Source organism: Orcinus orca, chromosome 20, assembly GCF_937001465.1.
Source record: "Orcinus orca chromosome 20, mOrcOrc1.1, whole genome shotgun sequence".
Taxonomy (NCBI): domain Eukaryota; kingdom Metazoa; phylum Chordata; class Mammalia; order Artiodactyla; family Delphinidae; genus Orcinus; species Orcinus orca.
In genome coordinates, this window is record NC_064578.1 from 53,533,857 (window position 1) to 53,558,743 (window position 24,887).

The following is a 24,887-nucleotide window of genomic DNA, read 5'->3' on the forward strand; positions in this document are numbered from 1 at the left end:
AGGGAAGCCCTGGAACAGTTTTTTCAAAAGAAAAGAAAGAAGAAAACTTCCAAAGAGTTTGTAATATGGAAATGGTTATGACAGGAAGTTAGATTAAAATATATAAAATTATACCAATACCTACACACCTGATCCCAACGATAAAAATGAGATATACTAAATTTAAACAAGAGTTGTTTTCTGGAGGCGTATTTAGGAGGATGAGAATGACATTACTTGGGTCGGGATGAACCCGAAAACCTATTTTCAATAGGAATATACAGTGAACATGGACGCAAGAAGACCAGAAACCCCATTTCTAAATTAAATATGCGATAAGCTCCCCAAACGCTGTCCCCGACGCGGATACGACTCCCAATCCCCCCAACCTCAGCCACCCCAAACGCTACTCTCCAAAGAACCTCCTAAGTTCTCGTCCCAACACGGAACCCCGTGACCTCCCTTTCCATGGGGAACTCTCAACACGGATTCCCCGACTGATCCGCTAACACACAACACCCCAGCGAGGATCACCACTCGCTTCCCCCCAACACCGACCTCTACGTCGTTTGTAACAAAAACAGCAAAACACCCCAACGCGCTCTCCCTGGCCCCGAGACACGCCCAGAACCGGACACTGACCTGATGGATGAACCCCGTCTTCACCGTTGGAGGCAAATCACGATACCGCTGTTCTAAACACTTTGCCTCAATGTCTGCAGCCCGGCGACCAACCCACGCGGCGGACACGACCCTCAGAAGCTGAAAGGATGGTGGCCGACGAGGTCCAAAAACCGCAGTTCCAGAGACCCCGGAATCTGGCTCCTCCTGGTCCTTCTATGACGCAATATTTCCGCGCCGGTTTCGAGGGTCTTTACCGGGAGCCGCCATTTTCTCACGTACTGCCGAACGACGGGGGAGGTCTTCCTTTTCCTGCATTCCGCGGGAAGGTCAAAAACGGTGAGAAGCAGTTGAAAACGACCTATTTCACCCCCTTTCCAGGTCACTTGATCCGTTGGGCCCCGACTTTGCAGCATTCGCCAGGGGCACTGCACAAAAGCTTAGCTTCTCAGAAAGTCAAGCCTGCCCGGATGTCTGCAGGGAGCGCAGAGATGGTCGCGGACATGAAGGCACTTTGATTTAAAGGATAAAGAGAAGCTAACAAGCGCAACCATCTCAAAGAAATTTAGGGGCGGGGGGAGAGACCCAAGCCAAGCCTAGCAACAATTGAAGGAGAACCGGCTAGTGGAATGCTGGGTGGAGGGCGTGTTGGAGGAAGCTGCATTTAAGGCCATTGTAGGGTTTAGAGAACCGCTGAGGAGGGCATTGGTCTGAGAGTGGGCAAAACGCAGGATTATACAGCTCTTGTTCTGACTGGTGTGGAGGGAAATGGGGAACACGGCATCAGGGGCTGGCAAAAGGGGCTGAGGCTGCGAAGAAGCGTGGTTCCCCCAACCACGGTGGGAAGAGCCAGGGCTTCCACAAAGATGGGAAATACTTTAAAGCAAAAGCTCTGAGAAGGGGACTTCCCTGGTGGCGCAGTGGTTAAGAAGCCACCTGCCAATGCAGGGAACACCGGTTCGAGCCCTGGTCCAGGAAGAACCCATATGCCGCAGAGCAGCTAAGCCAGTGTGCCACAACTACTGAGCCTGCGCCCGGCAGCCACAACTGCTGAGCCCGTGTGGCCCAACTACTGAAGCCTGGGCACCTAGAGCCCGTGCTTTGCAGCAAGAGAAGCCCCCGCACCGCAACGAATAGTACCCCCCCCCCCGCTGCCGCAATTAGAAAAAACCTGCGCGCAGCAACGAAGATCCAATGCAGCCAAAAATAAAATTAAATAAATTTATTTTTTTTAAAAAAAGCTCTGACAAAGGGAAGTGATTCTGTTAAGTATTGCAGCCCAACTGATTAACCCCCACTCCCTATAATTGTACAACCTGGCTCAGAGAACCTAAGAAGTAAAGAGGTTAATCATTCATTTATTGACCCAGCAGATGTTTATAAAATGCGTACTGTGTGGCAAACAGAGGTCTGGGTGCTGGAAAAATGAAAGGTATAAAAGCAGACAAAAATAACACTTTTTTTTCGTGGAGCTGTACATTGTACTGTTACAGACCAGGGTTCTTGGAGTCTTTAATCAATAGAAACTGGTAACAGGCCAGATAAGAAACTCAGGCAAGGCTTTATTGTGACTGGTGCTGCAGCAGGAGGGAGAGAAAACAAGTAACAGGTTCCCTTTCTTGCTGGGGGTAGGGGGGTGGGGAGTTGGTCCCTTAAATGGGGTGAGGGTAGGGCGCAGGTCTAGGGGTGGGGCAGGAGGGTGGTTTAGGTAGTCTGCCCATCCCCTGTAGGACTGTGTGCAGGGATTAAGCACAGGACCCTGGCTTTTGCTCTCAGTACCTCAGAAGTGGCAGTTGGATTTTGGTCTTGTATCTTGTTCATAATTGGCCCCAGCTGTGCATGCACAGCAGTTATTTTTAGTCCCTTCTATTGTAGTTTCATTGTATTCTGTTGCTGGAGGAGACTTTTGTCCAGGTGCAAGCACTGCAGCAAAGTGTCCCAGATTCCAGCCTGTCTCACTACTGGTGTGCAGAATGGAAAAGTAAAGTTACTTGGTTTTATTTCCTCATTGTAGCGAGTGTTATGATTCCCACCTACAACTGTGACCTAAAATTCCTGGAGGGTAGAGCATTGAACAAAAGACTTTAGTCTGAAGCCTTAAGATCTAATGGAACTTTTTTCTCCAGGTTTTGGATTTGCATGGGACATGTCACCCCTTTTTTCCTTATTATTTATCTCTCTTAGAATGGGAATATCTATCCCACCTCTGTCCCACCATTGTATTTTGGAAGCACATAACTTACCTGTTTTCAGGGGTCCAAAGCTGGAGAGGAGTTTTGCCTCAGGGTGAATTGTACCTCAAGTCTTACACATATCTGACTTAGATGAGACTTCGGATATAGACTTTTTTTTTTTTTAACATTGTATTTTATTTTATTTTGGCTGCATTGGGTTTTCGTTGCTGTGTGGGCTTTCTCTATTTGCGGCAACTGGGGGCTACTCTTTGTTGCAGTGCGTGGGTTTCTCATTGCTGTGGTTTCTCTTGTTGCAGAGCATGGGCTCTAGGCGCACGGCTTCAGTAGTTGCGCTGATGGGCTTAGTTGCTCCACGGCATGTGGGATCTTCCCGTCCCAGGGATCGAACCCATGTCCCCTGCACTGGCAGGCGGATTTCGACCACTGCACCACCAGAGAAGGCCTGGATATAGATTTTAGAGTTAACGTTGGAATGAGTTAAGACTTTTGGGGCTGTTGGGATGGAATGTATGTATTTTGCATGCAAGAGGGACATGAAATGGAGGGGACAGGGCCAGTGGAGGAATATTATGGACTGAATGTTTGTGTCTCCTCAGATTCACATATTGAAGCCCTAAGACCCAGTGTGGCTTTAATCAGAGATGGGGCTCCTAAGGTAAGTAATTAAGGTTAAATGAGGTTGTAAGTGTGGGGCTCCAGGAAGTTTAGTGTCCTTATTTATAAGAAGAGAAACCAGAAAGCAGTGTCTCACCAGAAACTATATCTGCTGGAACCTAGATCTTGGACTTCTAGCCTCTGGAACTATGAGAAAATTAATTTCTGTTGTTTAAGCCACCTACTCTGGTATTTTGTTATGGCAACAAGAGCAGTCTAATACAGTGGTGAATTACATTGTTTATAAAATTAGACAACTTTTAACCGACTTTGCATTCTTTGGATAAACCCAATGTAGTCATGAAGTATTTATCTTTTTAAAATGTTGCTTAATGTGTTCAGTAGAAACCTGGGAAACATTTGTGGGGTCATGGTGGAAGGAATATGATTTTGGATCAAGCAAATTTAATATGGGCTTACTATGAATTGATTCTGGTTTTTATGTGTGAGCTCAGTGAGAATGGCTCTAACAGTTTGCTTGGTTGGTTGACTGAAACTTGACTTAAAGGTGAACTACATTAAAGTTTAAATGCCAGAAATTCCTTGTTCCATATTCTGTAAAGTATCCAAAAGTATATGGAGTTAGGAATGCTAATGTAGATTTATCATGTAAAACCAGCTTACCCATCCCCTAAATACATAACCCAGGAGCATCCAGAAGACAGTCTCTTCAATGAAGCTAATCTGGCTACAGAAAATGGAAGTATACTATTATAACATTCTGTCACTATACACGAAGAGGTATATATAATAATACTTATACTGACAAGTTAATGATACATGCTGTAAACTAAAGGAACCACTTAAATAACAAAAGTATGGGGAATTCCCTGGTGGTCTAGCAGTTAGATTCCGTGCTTCCACTGCTGGGGGCCCACGTTCAATCTCTGGTCGGGGAACTAAGATCCCACAAGCCATGCATGGTGCAGCCATAAATAAATAGATAAATAGATAAATAAATAAATAAATAAAATAAGCCAACAAAGAAGATAAATAATCATAAGACATACTCAGTTACTCCAAAAGATAGTAGGAAAAGGGGAGCAAAGAATAGATGGGGGCTTCCCTGGTAGCACAGTGGTTAAGAATCTGCCTGCCAATGCAGGGTACATGGGTTCGAGCCCTGGCCCAGGAAGATCCCACATGCTGCGGAGCAACTAAGCCTGTGCGCCACAGCTACTGAGCCTGCGTTTCACAACTACTGAGGCCTGTGTGCCAGGAGCCTGTGCTCTGCAACAGGAGAGGCCACCATGATGAGAAACCCGTGCACCACAACAAAGAGTAGCCCCCGCTTGCTGCAACTAGAGGAAGCCCACACACAGCAACGAAGACCCAGCACAAGCCAAAAATATAAATTAAAAAAAAAAAAAATAGGTGGGATGAATAGCAAATTGTACATTTTTAATCTCAACCTAACTACATTCTCACATTAAACATAAATGATTTAAACACCCCAATAAAAGGACATATTGTCAACTCGATAAAAAAGCAAGGCCTAACTATATATTACCTTCTAGAAAACCACTTTAAATATTAAGTGACGAATAGGTTAAAAGTAAACCATGTTAAATAGAGATGTGAAAGATATAAAAAGAAAGTCCCAAGTCAAATTTCTAGAGATTAAAAACTACAATTTGAAAGAAAACATACACTGATGGAATTAATGGCAATTAGACATGGCATAAGAAAAGATTAGTTAACTTGAAGACACAGCAATAGAAACTATCCAAAATGATACAAGGGGCTGTGCTGGGGGGGTCTTAAAAAGCATGAGCAGTTTTTTAACCTATTAGGGTATGCAAAAGAAAAGACCAGTGAAGTTGATGACAAGGCAAAAGAAACTCACGTACAAAAGCTAATAAAAGCTTTTATTAAAAAGAGAAAAGCCTTGAGTTCTCAGCCAATGGGGTAAGAGGTATCATTGTGAGGAACACCAGGTGGAAATCTCTCAAACTGCCCTCCACTCTCTTCTCAAGATAGTGAATGAAGAAACAATATTATGGGAGGGCTTATAAAATATGAACATGTAACATATAAAATATTTTTTAAACCCCATTACACATTGTTATAATTAACATGTTAATCACTTCTCTGCCTTTTTGATCCAATGGAATACAGTTATAACTGTTTATACAGTTATCATACTGTCCTTGTTTGCTCAATCTAGCATCGTCAGTTTCCGGTCACTTCTGATTGGTTTTTCTCAATATTGGTCATACTTTCTGGCTTTTATGCATGCTTGGTAATTTTTGGTTGGATGACAAACATTGTTAATTAATGTGTTTGCACTCCTATAAATATTCTTGAGGTTTGTTTTGAGATACATTAAAGTTACTTGGAAACAGTTTGGTCCTTTCTGATCCTACTTTAGATCTCAGTTGAGCAAGACCAGATTGCTTATTGGATGAGACTCAGCCAATTAACAATGAGTGCCTACTCTGTCAGGCATTCTAGACATCTGGTAATATAGGGGTTAACAGAAGGTCCCTAAACAGTAGAAGTACTTGTTACTTCTTCATGAAGCTTACAGTCTAAATTTTACAGACTATAACTTACATTCAAGACCTTATATTTGAGCACAAACTCAGGAAGATGATATTTGTTATTTGATATTTGTTATATTTCTGCTTTGTATTGAAACTGATATAGCAATGTTTATACATGATCTAAGATCCTCATATATTCCACATTAAAATCCTTAAGAAAACAATTGAGATGTTCTCTTCAAGTAATTCTAAGTTTTTACATCATGTGTTTTTTAAAAATCATTTACAATGCCATTAAGATACCTAATCTACTTACATGCCTTCACTCCTAGCTTCTCCCTAAGGGACCTGACCTCATGCTCTTCCTCAAATCCCAGTTTTCCAGCAGTAGACTTGGTCTGAACCTTAATGCTACATCAGTTTTATGCCAGTCCCTACTGACATTACTCCTGGCTACAGCTCAGTAATTATAGAGATTCTGAAAATATTTGCCAGATTGGTTAAAGGGCTATAGTATTCCAGTCTAGAACCAGATTGAGCCCACACTTCCAGAGCTCCTTGACCTATTCCCAATCTGATTCAGTCGATCCAGCTCTGTGAAGTATGATACCAGGCCACAGTTGATTCTATTATGATCTACTTTTCTCTTCCTCATGTGACACTCAAACATGTAAGACTCGAGAGTCCCTTAGTTGAGAGGAAATGGAACCACCCCAACATTCTTCCTGACATCTATATCCATTCCATCAATGAGGAAAAGGGAAGGGTTGGGCAGAGAGCTATCTCCAGAGGGAAGAATGCAGCTGAATAGTTATCCAGTTTAGATTTTCATATTCCCAGGATTCTGAGAATAATTTGGATAATCAGAGAAGAGAGAGCTAGGATGGAAGCAAGAAGAGTCATCTTAATTTGTGTTCAAATTGCCCATTTTATTTTCATGTTTTCAGGAAAAAAACTACCAAGAGTTATGTTGGAATGTATTTTGTTAGTTAATTTATAGGTTTAAATTACTAATTGTCCTTGGGCTTTCAGTTCATTTTGCAAACCTGATTTCACTACCTTTTCAAGTCTAGAAAATTTTAAAAATCACATTTATAGTGACCTTTATGGTATAATGCTTAGTCTTATTTATAAATTGAACTTAAGCTCATTCAAGGACATAAGTTATATTTATGAATTTAATATTCATTTCTGTTGTGAGGGAATTGAGTTGTCTGAAATAATATTTAAATAAATTTAGAGCCTAAGAAATGCAGCAGCTAATCATATATTGGGTGGGCATTGAAGTAATTTTTTTTTAAAAAAAGAAAAAGAATCCACAATTAGGAGAAATGAGTATAACATGATAACCTTAACCAGTGATGTGGGGTAGACTGTCTTTCTCCTTAAAATTATGGAATCATAAGCATAGTAACTAGGAATATTGTTCAAGGTTTCTTGTCCAAAATTATACATCAGGTATATTGTGTAATGTATTATGAAGTGGGAATTGGTACATAAAGCTCTAGAATGTTTCTCATTTTCACAGGCTTTGCTTCACAAGAACTTTAGTAAGATATTCCACAATTAGTGTGTTCACAGTGTTTTATTTGTATATGATTTCATCAGCTAATGGATGGGGCAGAAAACCCTGCCACATTCACTGCCTTCCAAGTTTCTCTCCAGTATGTAATGACACCTATTGAGGGAAGGACTTTACCACTCTCATATTTTTACACACTATAATCTCACTGATGACCTTGGTAATCACTGATAATAGGATCTATCTTCCAAAACACAGCTTTCCTAACCTCTGCCTTCATAGGTTTGCTTTTTATACATAACCATATAACCAGCTATACATTATTGCTCAAGGCTTTTCCAAATAGAATGTACCAGTTTTTTCCTATGTGTTTTTTGTGACATAAAATAAGATATAATTGACCACTGAAGGCATAACCACATTCATTGCATTCATGAAGTTTCTCTCCTGCATAAACTCTCTGTTATCTCCTGAGGGTGCACCTCTGGCCTCTGGCTGTTCCATAAGGACTACATTCCTATCTGCTAGGAGCCCACTGATGTTTAATGTCTGAGGGGTTGCAGAAGGCATCTGCACAGTCACCATATTAACAGTGTTTTCCCCCTGCATGAGTTCACTAGTATCTAATAAGCTGTGACCCTTTGTGGAAGGATATTCCACCTTCACTGAATCTACTTGTTTCTCTCTTGTGTGTGTCCTCTTATGTTTAACCAAGCATGACATGTGGGAGAAAGCTTTCCCACACTCATTGCATCCATAGGGCCTCTCTCCTGTGTGAGTTCTTTGATGGACAATGAGCATTGTCTTTGTAGTGAAGGCTTTCCCACAGTCACTGCATGCATAGGGTTTCTCTCCTGTGTGAATTCTCTGATGTTTAATGAGTCCTGATTTCTGTGAACAAGATTTTCCACAGTCAGTACATACAAAGGGAGTCTTTCCTGTATGAAATCGCTGATGTGCTATGAGGCATGCCTTCTGGCTGAAGGCCTTACCACATTCAGTGCATCCATAGGGTTTCTCTCCAGTGTGAGTTCGTTGATGTATAATAAGATTGCCCTTCTGTATGAAACCTTTTCCACATTCACTGCATATATAAGATTTCTCTCCTGTATGAATTTTCTGGTGCAGAATGAGCTGTGATTTTCTGGAGAAACCTTTCCCACACTCATTGCATACATGGGGTTTTTCTCCTCTTTTGTTTCTCTGATGTATAACGAGCTCTGCCTTCCTAAAGAAGGCTTTGCCACATTCAGGACATTCATAGGGTTTCTCTCCTGTATGAGTTCTCTGGTGTTCAGTTAGCTTGAACTTTCTGTAGAATGCTTTCGCACATACACTGCATACATGGGGTTTATTTCCTGTATGAGTCTTCTGATGTTCAGTAAGCTGAAATTTCCTGAGGAAGGCTTTTCCACATTCACGGCACTCATGGGGTTTCTCTCCTTTGTGAGTTCGCTGATGTTCAGTGAGCTTGAACTTCTTGGAGAAGGTTTTCCCACAGACACTACATCTGTGGGGTTTCTTTCCTGTATGAATTCTCTTATGTTCATTGAGCCGAGACTTCTTGAGGAAGGCTTTCCCACATTCAGTACATTCGTGGGTGTTCTCTATTTTGTGTATGTCCTGATGTTTAATTTCAGTATGAGTTTGCTCATGATCAGCATGGAGAAAGGATCTCCCATCTCCATTAAACTTAGCAGACTCCATTTTTTTGCAGCTTGTACTCAGGTTGATTACATCTAAATATGATTTCATAGTTTTCCCATGTAAATCAAATACATCATGATTTGGCCTCAAAGGAAAACAACTTTTGCTCTGATAAATAATATTCTCAAATGCATTCTGTTCATAACACTGTTCCAACATCTTCAGTATATTTTGGTTTTGCCAGTGTGGCTGCATATGATCATCCACTTTATCAATTTCTAGGAAAGAGAACAATTAACCCTTCCATGAGTACCATATGGAATAAAACTGCTTCAAAAATACCTTGGGGGACTTCCCTGGGGGTCCAGTGTTTAAGACTTCACCTTCCAATGCAGAGGGTGCAGGTTCGGTGCCTTGTTGGGGAGCTGGGATCCCGCATGCCTCATGGCCATAAAACCAAAACATAAAACAGAAGCAATATTGCAACAAATTCAATAAACACTTAAAAAAGATACCTTGGAGTGAGCTGGCTCTTTAATGGAAAACCTCTGATATCAAATATAAAAGAAATTCCAAGTATAAAAGTACCTTATCTTTTTAAAAAAAAAAAACTTTTCACAATTGTTGTTAAATATATATAAGATAAATTTTATCATTTTTAAGTGTATATTTATGTGGCATTAAGTACAATCACATTGTTGTACAACGATCACGACCATTCATCTCTAGTTCTTTTTCATCTTCCCCAACTGAAAAACTCTGTATCCATTAAACACTAACTCCTGTCTCTTGGAAATTGTTAAAGACACAGTAATATAAAACACCAAACAACCCAAAAGATAACAGCCATCAGGGTAAAAATTCTTTACTTTCACTGAAGCCATATTCTATGGGTGGAAAGGGAAACAATAAACAAATAAGATAAGGAATAAAGTAAGCAGTTCCAAGTGTGACAGTGGTTTGAAGAAGCAAAGGAAATAAGAAGTGGAAGATGTCAGGATTTATTTGGAAGGAAGAATAAACAAGACTCACTAATGGATTTGATGTGAGGAGAGGTAACAAAAGAGGGAATCAAAGTGCACGCCTGAGTATTTGGCTTGACCCATTGGGTAGTTGGGTAGTGCCTTTTAACAAGATGAGGAATATCACCAAACTTCAGAATGTGAGGGAAACCAAGTTCAGAATATGAGGGAAACCAAGTACATTTTGAAACATATCATTTTTGAGATAATATCCAAGCACAGACACGGAAAAGCCAGTCAGATGATAAGACTTGAGTAAGGTCTTGACTGAAAATAGCAATGTGGAAACATCAGTATGTAAATATTATTTAAGGGGACTTCCCTGGCAGTCCAGTGATTAGGACTTGGCACTTTCACTGCCATGGGCCCAGGTTCAATCCTGGTTGGGGAATTAAGATCCCGCAAGCTGCATGGTGCAGCCAAAAAAAAAAAAAAAAAAAAACCCAAAACAAAGAAATATATATTATTTAAGGTCAGAGTATTTATTGTATGAGATCACTTTCTGAGAAACATGAAGACTGAAAAAAGATGAAGGCACAGATGAAAGCTTTAGTCAGTCAACATAGAGTTTTGGGATTCCTAGAGCCCTCTGAAGAGACCCTAACATAACCACGCTGGTAGAGAAAGAAGAAGACGTGGGTGTTAGAACATATACGTCAAAGAGGCAACTCAGAATGTTGGACATACAGGTCATGATTTCAAGAAAATTCTAACAGACTCTTGGGTGCTCATCCTGTTGATAAAACTTGCCATTCTTCTTCATTAGGTAGACCATCATCAAATTCACTTTCCCAAAGCACCAATCTCACATTCTAACCTTGCATGGAGCTGTGACACATTCTCATACGTTCCCACAGAAAGGGACATGATGATCCTGATGGACTTTCACAACAGGCTAATGGGGCACAGTCTTTTTTAGAAGCAGATCTGCTGCACCAGACATGGGAATGCTCACCTTCTTCACTATTCTGTACCTGTATGGATGTCATGGTGGAATTTTTCCCATTTCATTGTCCCTGATATACTAATCTCTCAACTTGCCAACAATAGCGTCTTCCTTAATCATAAAGTAATGTCTCTGCTGGCATTAATTAAAGGGTCTTATAGGACCACCTTCCTCCTGAATCAAGACGTGACAATTTTATCTTTAGTTTTTCTTAGAACATCTGGATATACCTTATTATTTCTATAATGCTGCCACTGAGGTTAAAAATAAGACTATCTAGAGTTAGAATATACAAAACCTAACCTCCACCATGCCTCCTTTATTATTAACACATAAAAGTCACAACAGTAAGCCTGGTGATAAAAGTTTACATTACCATGATGTACCCAGTTTATCTAAGTTTCCACTCCACTAGCTCCCCAACAAATACTTTCAAACATTGGTCTCCACGTGGCTGGTTTCAGGCCAATCTTTTGACAGTCCCCACATGGCCTTGCACATTTCCAGTTTCTTGCCATGTTTCCTTATCATCTTAATTCAAAACTGAGCTATTTCTCTCACCTAAGATACTTTATGATACTATCACTCTTCATTCTCTCTATACCACTTTAGGTTACTTTTCTTCTAAATTTCTGAAATAGTCTCTATATTTACCATTTACTTGAATTTTGTACAGGCTTCAATGATAGCAGAAACATTTCACACGTTAAAAAGCTTAATTTGTAAATATTACATGAAGATTTGTCCTAGCTTTGCTCATAAAATCTTTGCTCTGAAAGACATTTCTTTGTTTCCCACTAAATTTAGTCTCTTCTATCAAAAATACTTAGCATCATCTTCCATCTGTTTTTTTCCCCTCTCACACTCCATATTGTGGGTTGAATATGTCCCCCAAAGACATGTTTAAACCCTAACCCCTAGTAGCTATGAATGTGACCCTATTTGGAATCAGGGTCTTTGCATATGTAATCAAGTTAAGACCAGGTCAAAATGGATTGGAGTGAACCCTAATCCAATGACTGGGGTCCTTCTAAGGAGACAGAGATTTGGCTACAGACACAGAGACATACAGGGAGAAGGTCATGTAATAACAGAGGCAAAGACTGGAATGACGTGTCTACAATCTAAGGAACATCAAAGATTTCTGGCCACTACCAGAAGCGAGGAATAGACAAGAAAGGATTCATTCCTAGATCTTTGAAAGGGAGCATGGCTCTATCAATACCTTGATTTTCAAATTCTAGCATCTAAAACTGTGAGAATACATTTCTGTTGTTTCAAGTCACACAGTTTGTGGTAATTTGTTACCTAGGAAACAAACATACCCCATACCTACTTAAGTGGCAAATTCAATCTTTATCGTTCCAGAATCTTCTCATACCATCCTCAAGCTGGGTTGAAGTCACCAACAACCAGGTCTCACATCTGGTTTTCTGCTTCAACACCTGCCTATTCCAGTCTATTTTCTACTGATAGCCAAGGTGATACCCCTAAAACATAAATTATATCCCGTCACTGCTATACCCTAATCCTTCTAAAGGTTTTCTCATTAGGAGGAAAATCAAGTGTTTGAAATGGATGACAAGGCCCTATGTGACCAAATGACCTATTGCAAACCCCCAGTTATGACCCCATTGACCTCATCTCTAGTTATTTTCCATGCTGATGGTTTGGTGTTTACAGTCGTTTTCACCACCAGACATAGTATCTGTGTATTTTTTCCCATTTATTTTTATTGTGATAAATTACACATAACACAAAATTTACCATCTTAATCATTTCTGAGTGTACAGTTCAGTGTATTAAAATGCATTCACAATGGTGTATAACCATCACCACTATCTCTCTCCATTAAATCTTTTCATCTTATAAAACTGAAACTCTCTTTTTGTTAAATTTCTGCCTCCTCTTTGAGAGTGGGGACTTAGGTGTTTGATAGAAGAGAAATTTCTATGTCATAGTAATATGGTCAACTGGGACTTAATGCCATCAGACTATGAGGAGGAAAAAGATAGCTTTAGGGAAAAGAATCCAGCAACATCTAAAGTTTAACTAAGAGAATGATTAATTAACAAATATAAAAAGGAACTACAGTAAGGTGGGCATGAGGTTTTATGATTTCGTTTAGGCTAGGAAATGAGAATGAGAAATTTTAGAAACGTCTTTCCTAATTACACAAAGAACAGGAACAGCAGAGGCATTAAATACAGGAGCCCAGAGGGTAGAGAAGATTCAAGGTAATGCCAGGATTTAAGATGTACAGAAGTACAAGAGAATCTCAATTTTAAAAAGGATGTTGGAAAGGGATTTTCTGGGAGGGAAGATGGTTCTAGTTTCTCACACAAAAAAAGATGAACTCATTGGGAATTGCCATGGAGACAGGTTAAAATATATGGTACCATCAGGTATATTAGACAGTGTTAAGGGACATGTCAATTGCAAGTCTCCACAAAAAGCTTAACACATTTGAATAAAGTAAGGTTTTATAGCCTATGAGACAGAGCAGAGGGATGACAACAGAACCTTTGAAGAATCTCAGAGGGGGTAAAAAGAAAAGTCAAGCAAGCAGATGAATACACATTAAGAGACCACATTACTACAAGAGTAAGGCACCTGAGGTGCAGTTGGATGTCGTAAAGGGAAATAAATATTTCACAATGGAGCAGAAAGGTGTATGAGTCAGAAGACAATGATGAATTCAAAGTTTTGTCTTAGAAGAGAGACACGGAAGGAGGAATTTCATACCAAGAGATGTGAAAGGAACATAAAATCATACTCTAACAAGTGAAGAATGGGAGGATTTGAAAAACCAAGCAAGAATAATCCTAGGAGGGGGAAAGTTGACATCTAAGAAGAAATAAACAGGGATTCATTCCAAGATGAGATAAAGTGGTATACTTTCCTCTAAGTTCTTGCACAGAAAAAGAGCTCTCATATGAGGAAAGGGATACATGGAGGCTGTTTCTGTATCCTCAGACACCCTCACCACTGGGATGCCTTCTCTAAAGGACTAGAAAGTGATTTCCACAGCCTTCCCCCTCTTGCTGGTTCTGTCTCACTTACCTGGATGGGGGTGACTGTGAACTTCATCTTCTAAGGTCCATGGTGGTTCTCCTTGTTCCAACTTGGAGAGTATATCAGGTTTGTTAACTTGATACCCTGTTCGTGGGAAATAACAGAAGACTTAGGCTCATCAAATGGCACTAGGGATCTGTGATGCTATGAGAATGGTACACTTTAGGGACTGCACGATCTGCATGTTTGGAAATTAAAGGCTTGTCTCTAAAATGTGGAGAGATTATACCTTCTCATCTGGGGCCGGGGGGGAAGAGACTGAAAATCTTCCACTTCAGAGCACCACAGACACAACAACTTTTTCAGAAGGTGAAGAAAGAAAAGTCACCGTCCAAGGGACACAGGGGAGCCGTCCTCACCTACGGACACCAGGTTGCTATAGTTCTCCAGCATCACGTCCCTGTACATGTCCTTCTGATCAGGGTCCAGGAGCTGCCACTCCTCCCATGTGAAGTCCACGGCCACATCCTTCAGTGTCAGCGATCCCTGTAACAACACAGTCCATGTGATAAGAGTGTTTCTCTCATTATTGAAATGGAAGGTGTGAAATAATAGAAAATATATATAATGTTCTCTGTCCCTGGTTGCCGGCTTAGCACTCCTAAAACCCTTGTAGTCTCCTAAGTGATAAAAGCACTAGGAGCATCTTTTATCCTAACATTTGGTCTTTGAATTCAATCCTAATCTGACACTAACAACTCAGAGTTACCATCAGGCTCCACAGGCTAAAGAGCTCAGTCCCACAAGACTGCCTTCACTTCAGCCACCAGTCCAAAGTCCCAGATTCCAGGTTCCCTGCACTTGTGTCCAACTTAGCTACAAATTCGGGGGTTCTCATAAATTCCCTGCTAAGGTTTGATAATTTGTTAGAACCACTCATAGAACTCAGGAAATTATTATGCTTACTCTTATAGTTTATTACGAAGGACACAAATGAATGGTCACATGAAGAGGCTCATAGAGCCAAATCTAAAATGGTCCTGAGTGCAAGGGCCTCTGTCCCTGTTGAGTTGGGGTGAGTCACCATCCCAGAAAGTGGACTGTTTGCCTACTTGGAAGCTCTCTGAACCCCGTTGGGGTTTTTATGGACGTTCCATTACATAGGCATGACTGATTAAACCACTGCTTACAAGTGATAGAGCTCAATCTCCAGCCCCTCTCCTGTCTACTGAGATCAGAGGGTAGAGCCAGAAGTTCCAATCAAGGCTTGGTCTTTCTGGGGATCAGCTCCCACCCTGAAGCTCTCTAGGGGCCCATCCTGAGTCACCTAATTAGCACACATATGGCTCAAAGGGGCTTGTTATGGATAAAAAAAGACACTCCTATCTCTGAGGAAATTCCAAACGTTTTAGGAACTCTGTGGCAGGAACCAGAGACAAAGACTATATATATATATATATATATATATATATATATATATATATATATATAAAATTATACCACAACGAGTCATTTGTTTAATTAAAATAAAGGCAATTAAATAAATAAATAAAATAAAGGCAATAAGGAGGTGGGAGGTAACAACTAGATTCTTGGGGGGGTATTCTCTTTCATTTATCAAAATTTTATAAGCAATTGAACTTTTTCTGGTTAAATTTTCCTTATTACTTGATCAATTATTTCATTTTTAATAGCTCTATCAACTTGGGAATTTAAATTTAGTGTCAATACATAATAACTGTCATCACACACAAAAATACTGGTACCTCGTTGAATGGCACAGTAGCAGTACCACGATTAGATGTAATTGCTTTAAACTGACCAAACATCAATTTGATGATTATTATTTTGCTAGTTTCAATATTTAGATGAGTTCTTCTTTTCAATATAGTTCACTAATTTTATTCCAATTAAATATAACAACATCTAGCTCTTTCCTATCTACACAAAATATTTAACTTTTTTGGGCATGAAAAGTACAGTAATAACTAGATTTTGAACACATGGAAGGGCTCTGTATTTTCTGAGATAAGGTAAAGTTCTAAAGCAAACTGTGGATCTCAAAAACCCAAGCCATTACCAAACAAGAATTTATAACTCCCTGTGGCCAAATCTGTACTGAAACACCCATTCTACAACCTGTTCACAGATGTCCTTTGATAACTGTGCAAACCTTACATTTTCCTGGGCACTTTAGGTTTTATTCAAGGATAAAACCAGCCCAAAACAAGTGTGGGTATATAAGTCACCAAGCTGTGGTCTTTTGAAAAACTGTGTGCACTGAATTCTACTTGGTCTAGTCCAGCAGAGGACTCAGAATAATCATATAAGAAACAGCCATACACAACCTGCTTGTATATCTATCAATATTAGAAGAATGCTATGAACACAATGAATGTTATCACCTCTAGAAAGAAACCATCAAAGAAATTTCCCAAGACTTAAGTACCATGAAATAGTGACATCTCCTGAGGAAATTATCTGCCTTCTCCTCAGATTCAATGCATATCAAATAACATCATGATTCTCTGGTTGCAGTGGCTGACAGATTACATGCAAGTTGATGGTTTATGTAACCAGGAGGGACCTGCAGAGTCATACATTATATACCAACATTGGTCATGTAGTACGAAATCTATGAACAATATATACCTGATTCTACTTCATCATGATTTTGAAGGTAGTTTATTTCTCCCCAGAGCCCATTTTTTCCCAATTTATACTTTTCATTTAATTGGACTGCTTTTTTTTCCCAGCCTTCTGGAAATCCATGAGGGAATCAAGAATAAAACAAACCAAAAGTCACCTGAGCCTTCATCATTTTCTTGTTTTGGGAAATGCCAAGTAACTAGGATGTTGTTTTTAGTCTCTTCTGGATCTGCCCTAAGTTTCTGTTCCAAAATCTCAGTCTCAGGTAACGGATGTCCCATGAAATGACCATATGCAACTCCAGGAACCTCCTCCTCATCCTTTACTTGATTTCTCTTGTTCCTCGAAGCCAGGACCTGTGGAGTGAAGAGTAAGTTCATTTGGGTGATATATTCCCTCTGGGCCCAGATGCTGTCACTGCTGTTTTTCACCCACCTTAAGTCAAGGCCAGTGCTTCTAACTGTCCCTTTATTTGATGCTCTTGAGGCAGTAAAACATAACAATCTAAATGGAGAGAGGTATGCCTTCTGTGAAGTATAAGTAGCATGAATGAGAAAGGGAATATGGGAAAGGAAAACCAGCACAGCACAAAGCCTGGCAGAAGAATGGCAGAAGACTTCTCACACAAATCAGTTTTGGGAAAGAAGACATACAGAAGTGAGGCTCTGGACATTTTTTCCCCTTAAAATCACGTGTCCACATACTCCTTTGTAGTGGGTTGAATGGTGCCACCCCCCCCAAAGATATGTTCACATCGTAACCCCATGAACATGTGAATGTGATCTGATTTGGTAAAAGGGTCTTTGCAGATGTAATTATAGGGATCTCAAGATGAGAACATCCAGGATTATCCAGGTAGGCCCTAAAATCCAATGAGTGTCCTTATACCAGACACACTGAGAAGAAACACACAGGGAAGATGAGACCATGTGAAGACAGAGGCAGACATCAGTTATGCTGCCACAAGCCAAGGAATGTCTGGAGAATCTGGCAGAAAAGGAGAAGGAAGTGAATGGACGTTTGGCAGGTGTGCTGGAGGTCCCTAAGATGACGCCCAGATTCAGTGATTCCTTAGGACTCCCAAGATTTAGCACATAACTGATTTATTACCATGAAAGTATACAAGGCAAAATCAGCAAAGGGAAAAGGTGTGGCAAAGTCTGGGGAAAAACGAGGCACAAGCTTCCAAGAGTCCTGTCTCCATGAAGTCACAGAGGATATGCTAACTTCCCCAGCAACAAGTTGTAATAACTCATGTGAAATGTGTTAGCCTATTAGAGACTCAGTGCCCATGGCTTTTATGGGGGGCTATTCCTAGTACATACCAAAATTCCAGAATCCCAGAGGAAAACACGTGTTCAAGACAAACCATATTTGAAAGAAGAGTCTTGGCACAGTGAGCCACTCTCGATAGGGAAGAGTGGGAACCCTCCCAAAATCTAAGTTCCCAGATGCCAGGGGAAGGCATCTTGTCAGCAGGCCTTTCCAAGGAGAACAGTCTCAGGTCAGCTACGTCAACTCTGCACAGCAAGGAACCAAGGGTGTCTGCTACAATATATTAATAGATTAGAAAAGTCACATGATTGCCAAAATCGATGCCGAGAAAAATATTTCATAAAAATCCAACATCTAGGGCTTCCCTGGTGGCGCAGTGCTTGAGAGTCCACCTGCCAATGCAGGGGACATGGGTTCATGCCCCGGTCCGGGAGGATCCCACATGCCATGGAGCGGCTAGGTCCGTGAGCCATGGCCGCTGAGCCTGTGCGTCCGGAGCCTGTGCTCCACAACGGGAGAGGCCACAAGAGTGAGAGGCCCGTGTACAGCAAAAAAAAAAAAAAAAAAATCCAACATCTATTTCAAATATGAGCCCTGGGTATGTCAGGAATTCATTACTGCCTTAGCATGAAAAAACAAAACACGACCTATAAGTTTTTTTTTTAAATATATACTACCATCTCCATCTGTTTCTAAAACACAAAACAAGAGTATGTGTTGTTTGTGGATACATACACATCTAGTAAAAGTATGAAAATATGCATAATATATAACAAGATAGCAGTTATCCATGGGAAGAGAAGGGGAGAAATAGAAGATGATATGACTTAAGTTGTATCTGTATATCTTTCAAAAAGAAAAAGAACCATAATAAAAAAACAAAACTGAATAAATCCCACATATGTCCAGCTGAAAGCCAGAGATAAAAGCACTCATTAAAAAGACGGGTGGGTTTGTGTATGTGTGTGTGTGTGTGTGTTTGCTCATGCACGCACGTGCTAGTGCAACAATACCATTATTTTTCACCACTGTTCTGGAAACACTCCCAATGCAGTCTGATAAAAGAATCAAGTAAGAATTACTAACATTAAAAAAAAAAGTTACTAACAAAAGATGGAGGTCAACTTTAGTGAACACCAAAAATAAGAGTATTAAGTTAACTGACCAGTTATACAATCTATATGTAAAAATTGACAACTTCGTAGAGTGACATTAGCAAAAATGGTGGAGTAGATACCTCCAGGGGATTCCTCAGGAGCACTAAAAAAACTAACAAAAACTGTCAGAATCAACCTTACTGGAACTCTGGAAGACAGTCAATGGTTTACAGAAACAAAGTGAACACCTGACCAGGAGAAAGGTCTCTAAAACAGGAGACTTTTTATGGCATTCTAAATTAGCCTTGCCCCCACAACCATTGTGGCAGAGCGGCAGCCGGTATTCGTGGTGTGGATGGATACCTGGACCTGTAGGGAGCAAAGTAAATCTTGTCCCCAAGGAATTGTTTGTTTTGACCTATTTGTGGGTTCCCTAAAGGACTGACACAAGAGGACTGCATACAATAGACACACGGAGAAGAACATGAGCTTTCACCTCTGTCTGGTAATCAGGCTCAGCAGAAGCAGGAAAAGAAGCCTAAGGCACTGTTATAAATGGCCTGGCTAAGTTTGAAGGATTGCCCCAAACAGAGCCAATATGCAAAGAACTTAAAATCACTTTCTTTTCTTTTGTAAACTCAAAGAGTTCTACAGTGAGACACATAAAGTTCAAACTATCAAAAGCCAAAGATAGAGAATCTTCAAAGCAGCAAAAACTAACTGTCATATGCAATGGATATGAAATAAGATGAACAGCTGATTTCTATCAGAAACCACAGAGATCAGAAGGCAGTGCGTTCCTGGGACTTCCCTGGTGGTGCAGTGGTTAAGAATCCACTTGTCAATGCAGGGGACACAGGTTTGAGCCCTGGTCCGGGAAGATCCCACATGCCACAGAGCAACTAAGCCCACGCACCACAACTACTGAGCCTGCCGTCTAGAGCCCACATGCCACAACTACTGAGCCTGCATGCCACAACTACTGAAGCCCGCGCACCTAGAGCCTGTGTTCCACAACAAGAGAAGCCACTGCAATGAGAAGCCCACACACTGCAATGAAGAGTAGTCTCCTCTCGCCCCAACTAGAGAAAGCCAAAAATAAATAAATAAATTGATAAAAAGAAAAGAAAAAAAAAAAAAGGCAGCGCCTTCTTAAGTCAAAGTGCCAAAAGAAAAACGTAGGAGGTAAAACTATTAAACTCTTAGATGAAAACCTAGGCATAAATCGACCTGACCTCAAATTTGGGCAACAGAGCCTTAGATATGACACCAAAAAATACAAAGAACAAAACAAAATAAGACTTCGTCAAAAAATCTTTTTAAATTTATTTTATTTATTTATTTTTGGCTGCATTGGGTCTTCGTTGCTGCGTGTGGGCTTTCTCTAGTTGTGGCGAGTGGGGGATACTCTTTGTTTTGGTGCACAGGCTTCTCACTGCGGTGGCTTCTCTTGTTGGGGAGCACGGGCTCTAGGTGCGCAGGCTTCAGTAGTTGTGGCTCGCAGCCTTAGAGTGCAGGCTCAGTAGTTGTGGCACACGGGCTTAGTTGCTCCACGGCATATGGGATCTTCCCGGACCAGGGCTGAAACCCATGTCCCCTGCATTGGCAGGCGGATTCTTAACCACTGCACCACCAGGGAAGCGCCTAGACTTCATCAAAATTTAAAAGTAGTCTGTATAAGATGCTACCAAGAGAGTGAAAAGGAAACCCACAGAATGGGAGAAAATATTTGCAAATAATATAACTGATTAAGGGTCTAGTGAGCAGAATATATAAAGAACAATTACAATTCAATAACAAAAAGACAATTTAAACAGTGGACAAAGAGACTCGAATAGACATTTCTCCAAAGAACGTATAAAGATGGCACATCATTTGTCATTAGGGAAATAGAAATCAAAACCACAATGAGATACCACTTTACCACTTCATAACCAACAGCATGGCCATAAAAATAAATAAAATAATAAGTGTTAGCAAGGATGTGGAGAATTAGATTCCTCATACATTGCTGGAGGCAATGTAAAGTGGTGCAGCCTCTGTGGAGTACGGTTTGGCGGTTACCCAAAAAGTTAAATACAGAATTACTATTGACTTAGCAATTCTGCTCTTAGGTATATGCCCAGTAGAACTGAAAACAGGTATTAAAACTTGTACTCAAATTTCGGAGCTGCTCTACTCATGATAGCCAAAAGGTGGAAACAACCCAAATGTCTATCAACAGATGAATGAATAAACAAAATGGGGTGTCTATCGACAGATGAATGAATAAACAAAATCCATAAAGTGAAATATTAGCCATAAAAAGGAATAAAGTACTCAAAGGAGCTACAACATGAACCTTGAAAACAGTATGTTACATGAAAGAAGTCAGAAGTAACAGGTGACATATTATATGATTCCATTAATATGAAATGTCCAGAATAGGCAAATCTATAGAGACAAAAAGGCATTTAGTGCTTGCCAGGAACTGGCGGGGGAGACAGGAATGGGAAGTGAGTACTTAATGGATGCATAGTTTCCATCTGGGATGATAAAACAGTTCTACAACTAGATAGTGATGATGTTTGTACAATGTTGTGACTGTACTTAATGTCACTGAATTATACACTTTAAAATGGTTAAAATGATAAATCTTATGTTAAGTGTGTTTTACCACAAAAAGAAATTGATAGAATTATATAAAAGAAAATTGATGTCTGTTACATGGCGGAACATTTTAGTGGAATATTTTAACACTGTATACTGAAAATTTCAAAATAGTTATCATTGGTAATGAAAACTTTTACTTCTAGAAATTTCTGCAAAGGAAATAATGGCATAAGCATGCAAAGATACATATTCCTATAAATGTGTGTATATATATACATAAATGTATACATAATATATTTATATATTTATACATAAATGTATACATAAAGTATTATATAGATGCAGTGATAGAGGATTAACTGATTAATATAAACTTTCAATGGAATACTGTGCAGCTATTTAAAACATTCTATATGTAGTGAAAAAATATGTAATTCAAAGTTATATGTAGCATAAATGTTTTTCTGCCATAATACAAAATGTGTAAAACATGTCTGAAGAAAAATGCACAACCTAAAAGTTGAGAGTTATGTGTTATTCAAAGACCTTACGGGGACTACAGCCTGGGAGGCAACCTCTCAGTAGCTGAGGAACTGCTGAGGTAAGCTAAGGAGGACCCAGGACATATACATAAGTTTTTGCTGAAAAAGAAATATGTAGTTGAATGTGAAAAGATAACTGCTAATCACAAAAAAACCGTATCTCAAGTTAATGATTTTAGTGGTTTTCTATGGGAAGATGCAAGAGTCTGGGCTCGTTGAAATTATTCCTTAGATATGCATCTTAACAATCTAGGGCCAGTATCCTGTTTTTCCCCATCCTGAATTCCCCTCTGGGTGCACCATGGTTGGGGTGGGGGCGTGCTGATGCAGTGGCTGATGGGGGGCAACATTCCTTGTTTACTGGAATGGCAGGTGACATTTTTGTGTGCATATATTTATACAGACATACCAAAAAATACCGATACCAAAAAGTTAATGTGATTATACCTAGATATTATTAGATAGGTCATTTTATTTTCTTAATTATCTTTTCACAAGTATGTAAAATATGTGTAATAGAATATAAAATTATTGTTGCCTAATTATTACTGTAAGTTTATCGTCTTTTAAGTTTTCATTACAAAAAAATGAGTAAATGACATGAGTGATAAATTTTACAAAGTATGAAAGTACAAACACAGAAAAATAGCAGCTGTTTATTTCTACCATGTATGTGCCACTAACCGTCACAATTTTATATATTTTAATTCCCTTAATTCTCAGCAAACTTGAGAGAGGGACTAAACTTTTATTTGCACAAATGAAGAACAAGACTCAGGTTCAGTAACTAAATAAGTGTTCTGGACCTGATTCCAAATTGTGGTGGAGGGAAGGGGATCCCCCCCATACAACGAAGCAATTCTCCTGACACCAGCTGGGAATCCTACTTCAGTTCAGTTCTGACACTATCTGCCCAGAGACAGCATCAGATCCCACAGGTTAAGGGTTCAGTCACACAAGACTGCCCTCCCACCCCCCCTTCACCCACCCACCATCACATAAGATGCCATTCTCAAGTCCAGATTATTACCTGTACTTCTGACCAACTGGCTATAAATCACAGGTTCCCAAGATCTTCTCCTCAGGTTCAATTAATTTTCTAGAGTGGCTCAAGAACTCAAATATTTTACATACTAGATTACCGGTTTATTATAAAAGAATATAACTCAGGAACAACAGGATGGAAGAGATGCAGTGGGGAAGGCATGAGGAAAGGGTATGGAGTTTCCATGCCCTCTCCAGGAAAGCCACTCTCCCAGTACCCCCACGAGTTCACCAACCGGAAGCTCTCTGAATCTCTTCCTTTTAGGTTTTTAAAGAGGCTTCATTATATAGGCATGATTGAGTAACTGGCTGGCCATTGGTGGTTGATTCAATCTCCAGCCGTTTCTCCTCCCAAGAGGTCAGGGAGTGGGACTGAAAGTTCCGACCCTCTAATCACATGGTTGGCAGTACAGACAACTAGCCCCATCCTTAGGTGCATTCCAAAAGTCACTCCATTAACATAACAAGAGACACGAAAATCACTCTCAAAACTTTGAAAAGTCCAAAGTTTTAGGAGCTCTGTGACAGAAACAGGACCAAGACGAAATATTTCTTATTGAAAATCACACTATCACAGTTATTCATCAGTAAGAGCAGATTCATTTCATTCGCAAATCCATACATTTGTCACTGGGACAATATTATTTGGAAATGCTCAGATCATCATTCACTTGGAAAATATAAAGGAATTAATTAAGCTATTGGAAGAACTGTAGTTGATAGAAATGCTTAAGTATTTAGGGGAAAGTATACTGATGTCTGCAGTTTACTTTGAAATGCACCAAAATTTTTTTTAAAAAAGAAAGAGGGACTTCCCTGGTGGTCCAGTGGGGAAGACTTCGAGCTTCCACTGAAGGGGGCACAGGTTCCATCCCTGGTCCCGGAACTAAGATCCCGCATGCCGCCCGGTGAGGCCAGAAAAATAAATAAATAAAAGTAATCAAAAAAAAGAAAAACAAGATGAATTAATGAATGGAGGGATGGATAGATAACTGACAGAGCAAATATAGTAAAATGTTAATGGTACAATCTGAGTGGTGGGTATAGTACATGTGCACTGTAAAATTCATTCAACTTTGCTATGTTTGGAATTTTTCATAATAAAATGTTAAGTTCTTAATTTCATAATGAACTGTTGAGTTGGAAAAAGCTATTAGTAATCATAAAATTTCAGTGTAGTAACCAAAAAAGAAAGTATTTAATAATATATTTTTAAATTGTTTTACTATGTTAAAGAAATTGAAAGGAGATAAAAATTAGAAGAAAATAAAAAGACCCTAATTTCAATTGCAACAAAGGCAAAAAACCAAGAAGGAGATGTGGGTCAGGGAAACAAACCCTCGGGTAAATACCAAATCCTAATGTAATCCTAAAAGTAATAACTAAGAGAATTTGTGTTATGGAAATGTTTAAAATATGAAATTAACTTTTTAAAAAGAGGCAAATTACACCTGTTTCCATAGTTTATCTGAATTATGAAAATTAAGAGAAAATAACAAGACAAAACTTGAAATATACTAACATTTGAATAAAAGTTGGGAAACAGAATCTGACGGACCAGAAGGGTTATTTTACTGGTGTCAAAAAGAATCTGAAGGGCT

General features: G+C 39.7%; 2 protein-coding genes and 1 long non-coding RNA gene across 6 annotated transcripts in view; 1 reads left to right on the forward strand and 2 right to left on the reverse strand.

The window, feature by feature from the left end:
- The window catches only part of LOC101277417 (zinc finger protein 649), a 57,434-nt gene extending 38,605 nt beyond the window's left edge, over positions 1–18,829 (reverse strand). For 2 of the 4 annotated variants that reach the window (XM_012539373.3, XM_049703442.1), the window contains exon 1: positions 622–886. Coding sequence is in view for 1 of the 4 variants with exons in the window: in XM_049703439.1 (XP_049559396.1) it covers positions 7,821–9,382; positions 14,136–14,231; positions 14,507–14,633; positions 16,894–16,908 (1,800 nt within the window). In the remaining 3 variants the exon portion in view is untranslated. Of the gene's footprint in view, positions 1–621; positions 913–5,299; positions 9,383–9,446; positions 14,112–14,135; positions 14,232–14,506; positions 14,634–16,893 lie in introns of those variants that run through there. The other 2 variants (XM_049703439.1, XM_049703444.1) reach the window with 2 other exon arrangements.
- On the forward strand, positions 827–10,583 carry LOC125962716 (uncharacterized). Its single transcript, XR_007474357.1, has 2 exons — positions 827–939; positions 3,392–10,583. It is a non-coding gene; the product is annotated as an uncharacterized LOC125962716 (long non-coding RNA).
- The window catches only part of LOC117199139 (zinc finger protein 677-like), a 545,188-nt gene continuing 525,600 nt past the window's right edge, over positions 5,300–24,887 (reverse strand). Inside the window, exon 4 of the mRNA XM_049703391.1 lies at positions 5,300–7,581. Within this exon, the coding sequence (XP_049559348.1) occupies positions 7,544–7,581 (38 nt within the window). The 3' untranslated portion in view covers positions 5,300–7,543. The remainder of the gene's footprint in view (positions 7,582–24,887) is intronic.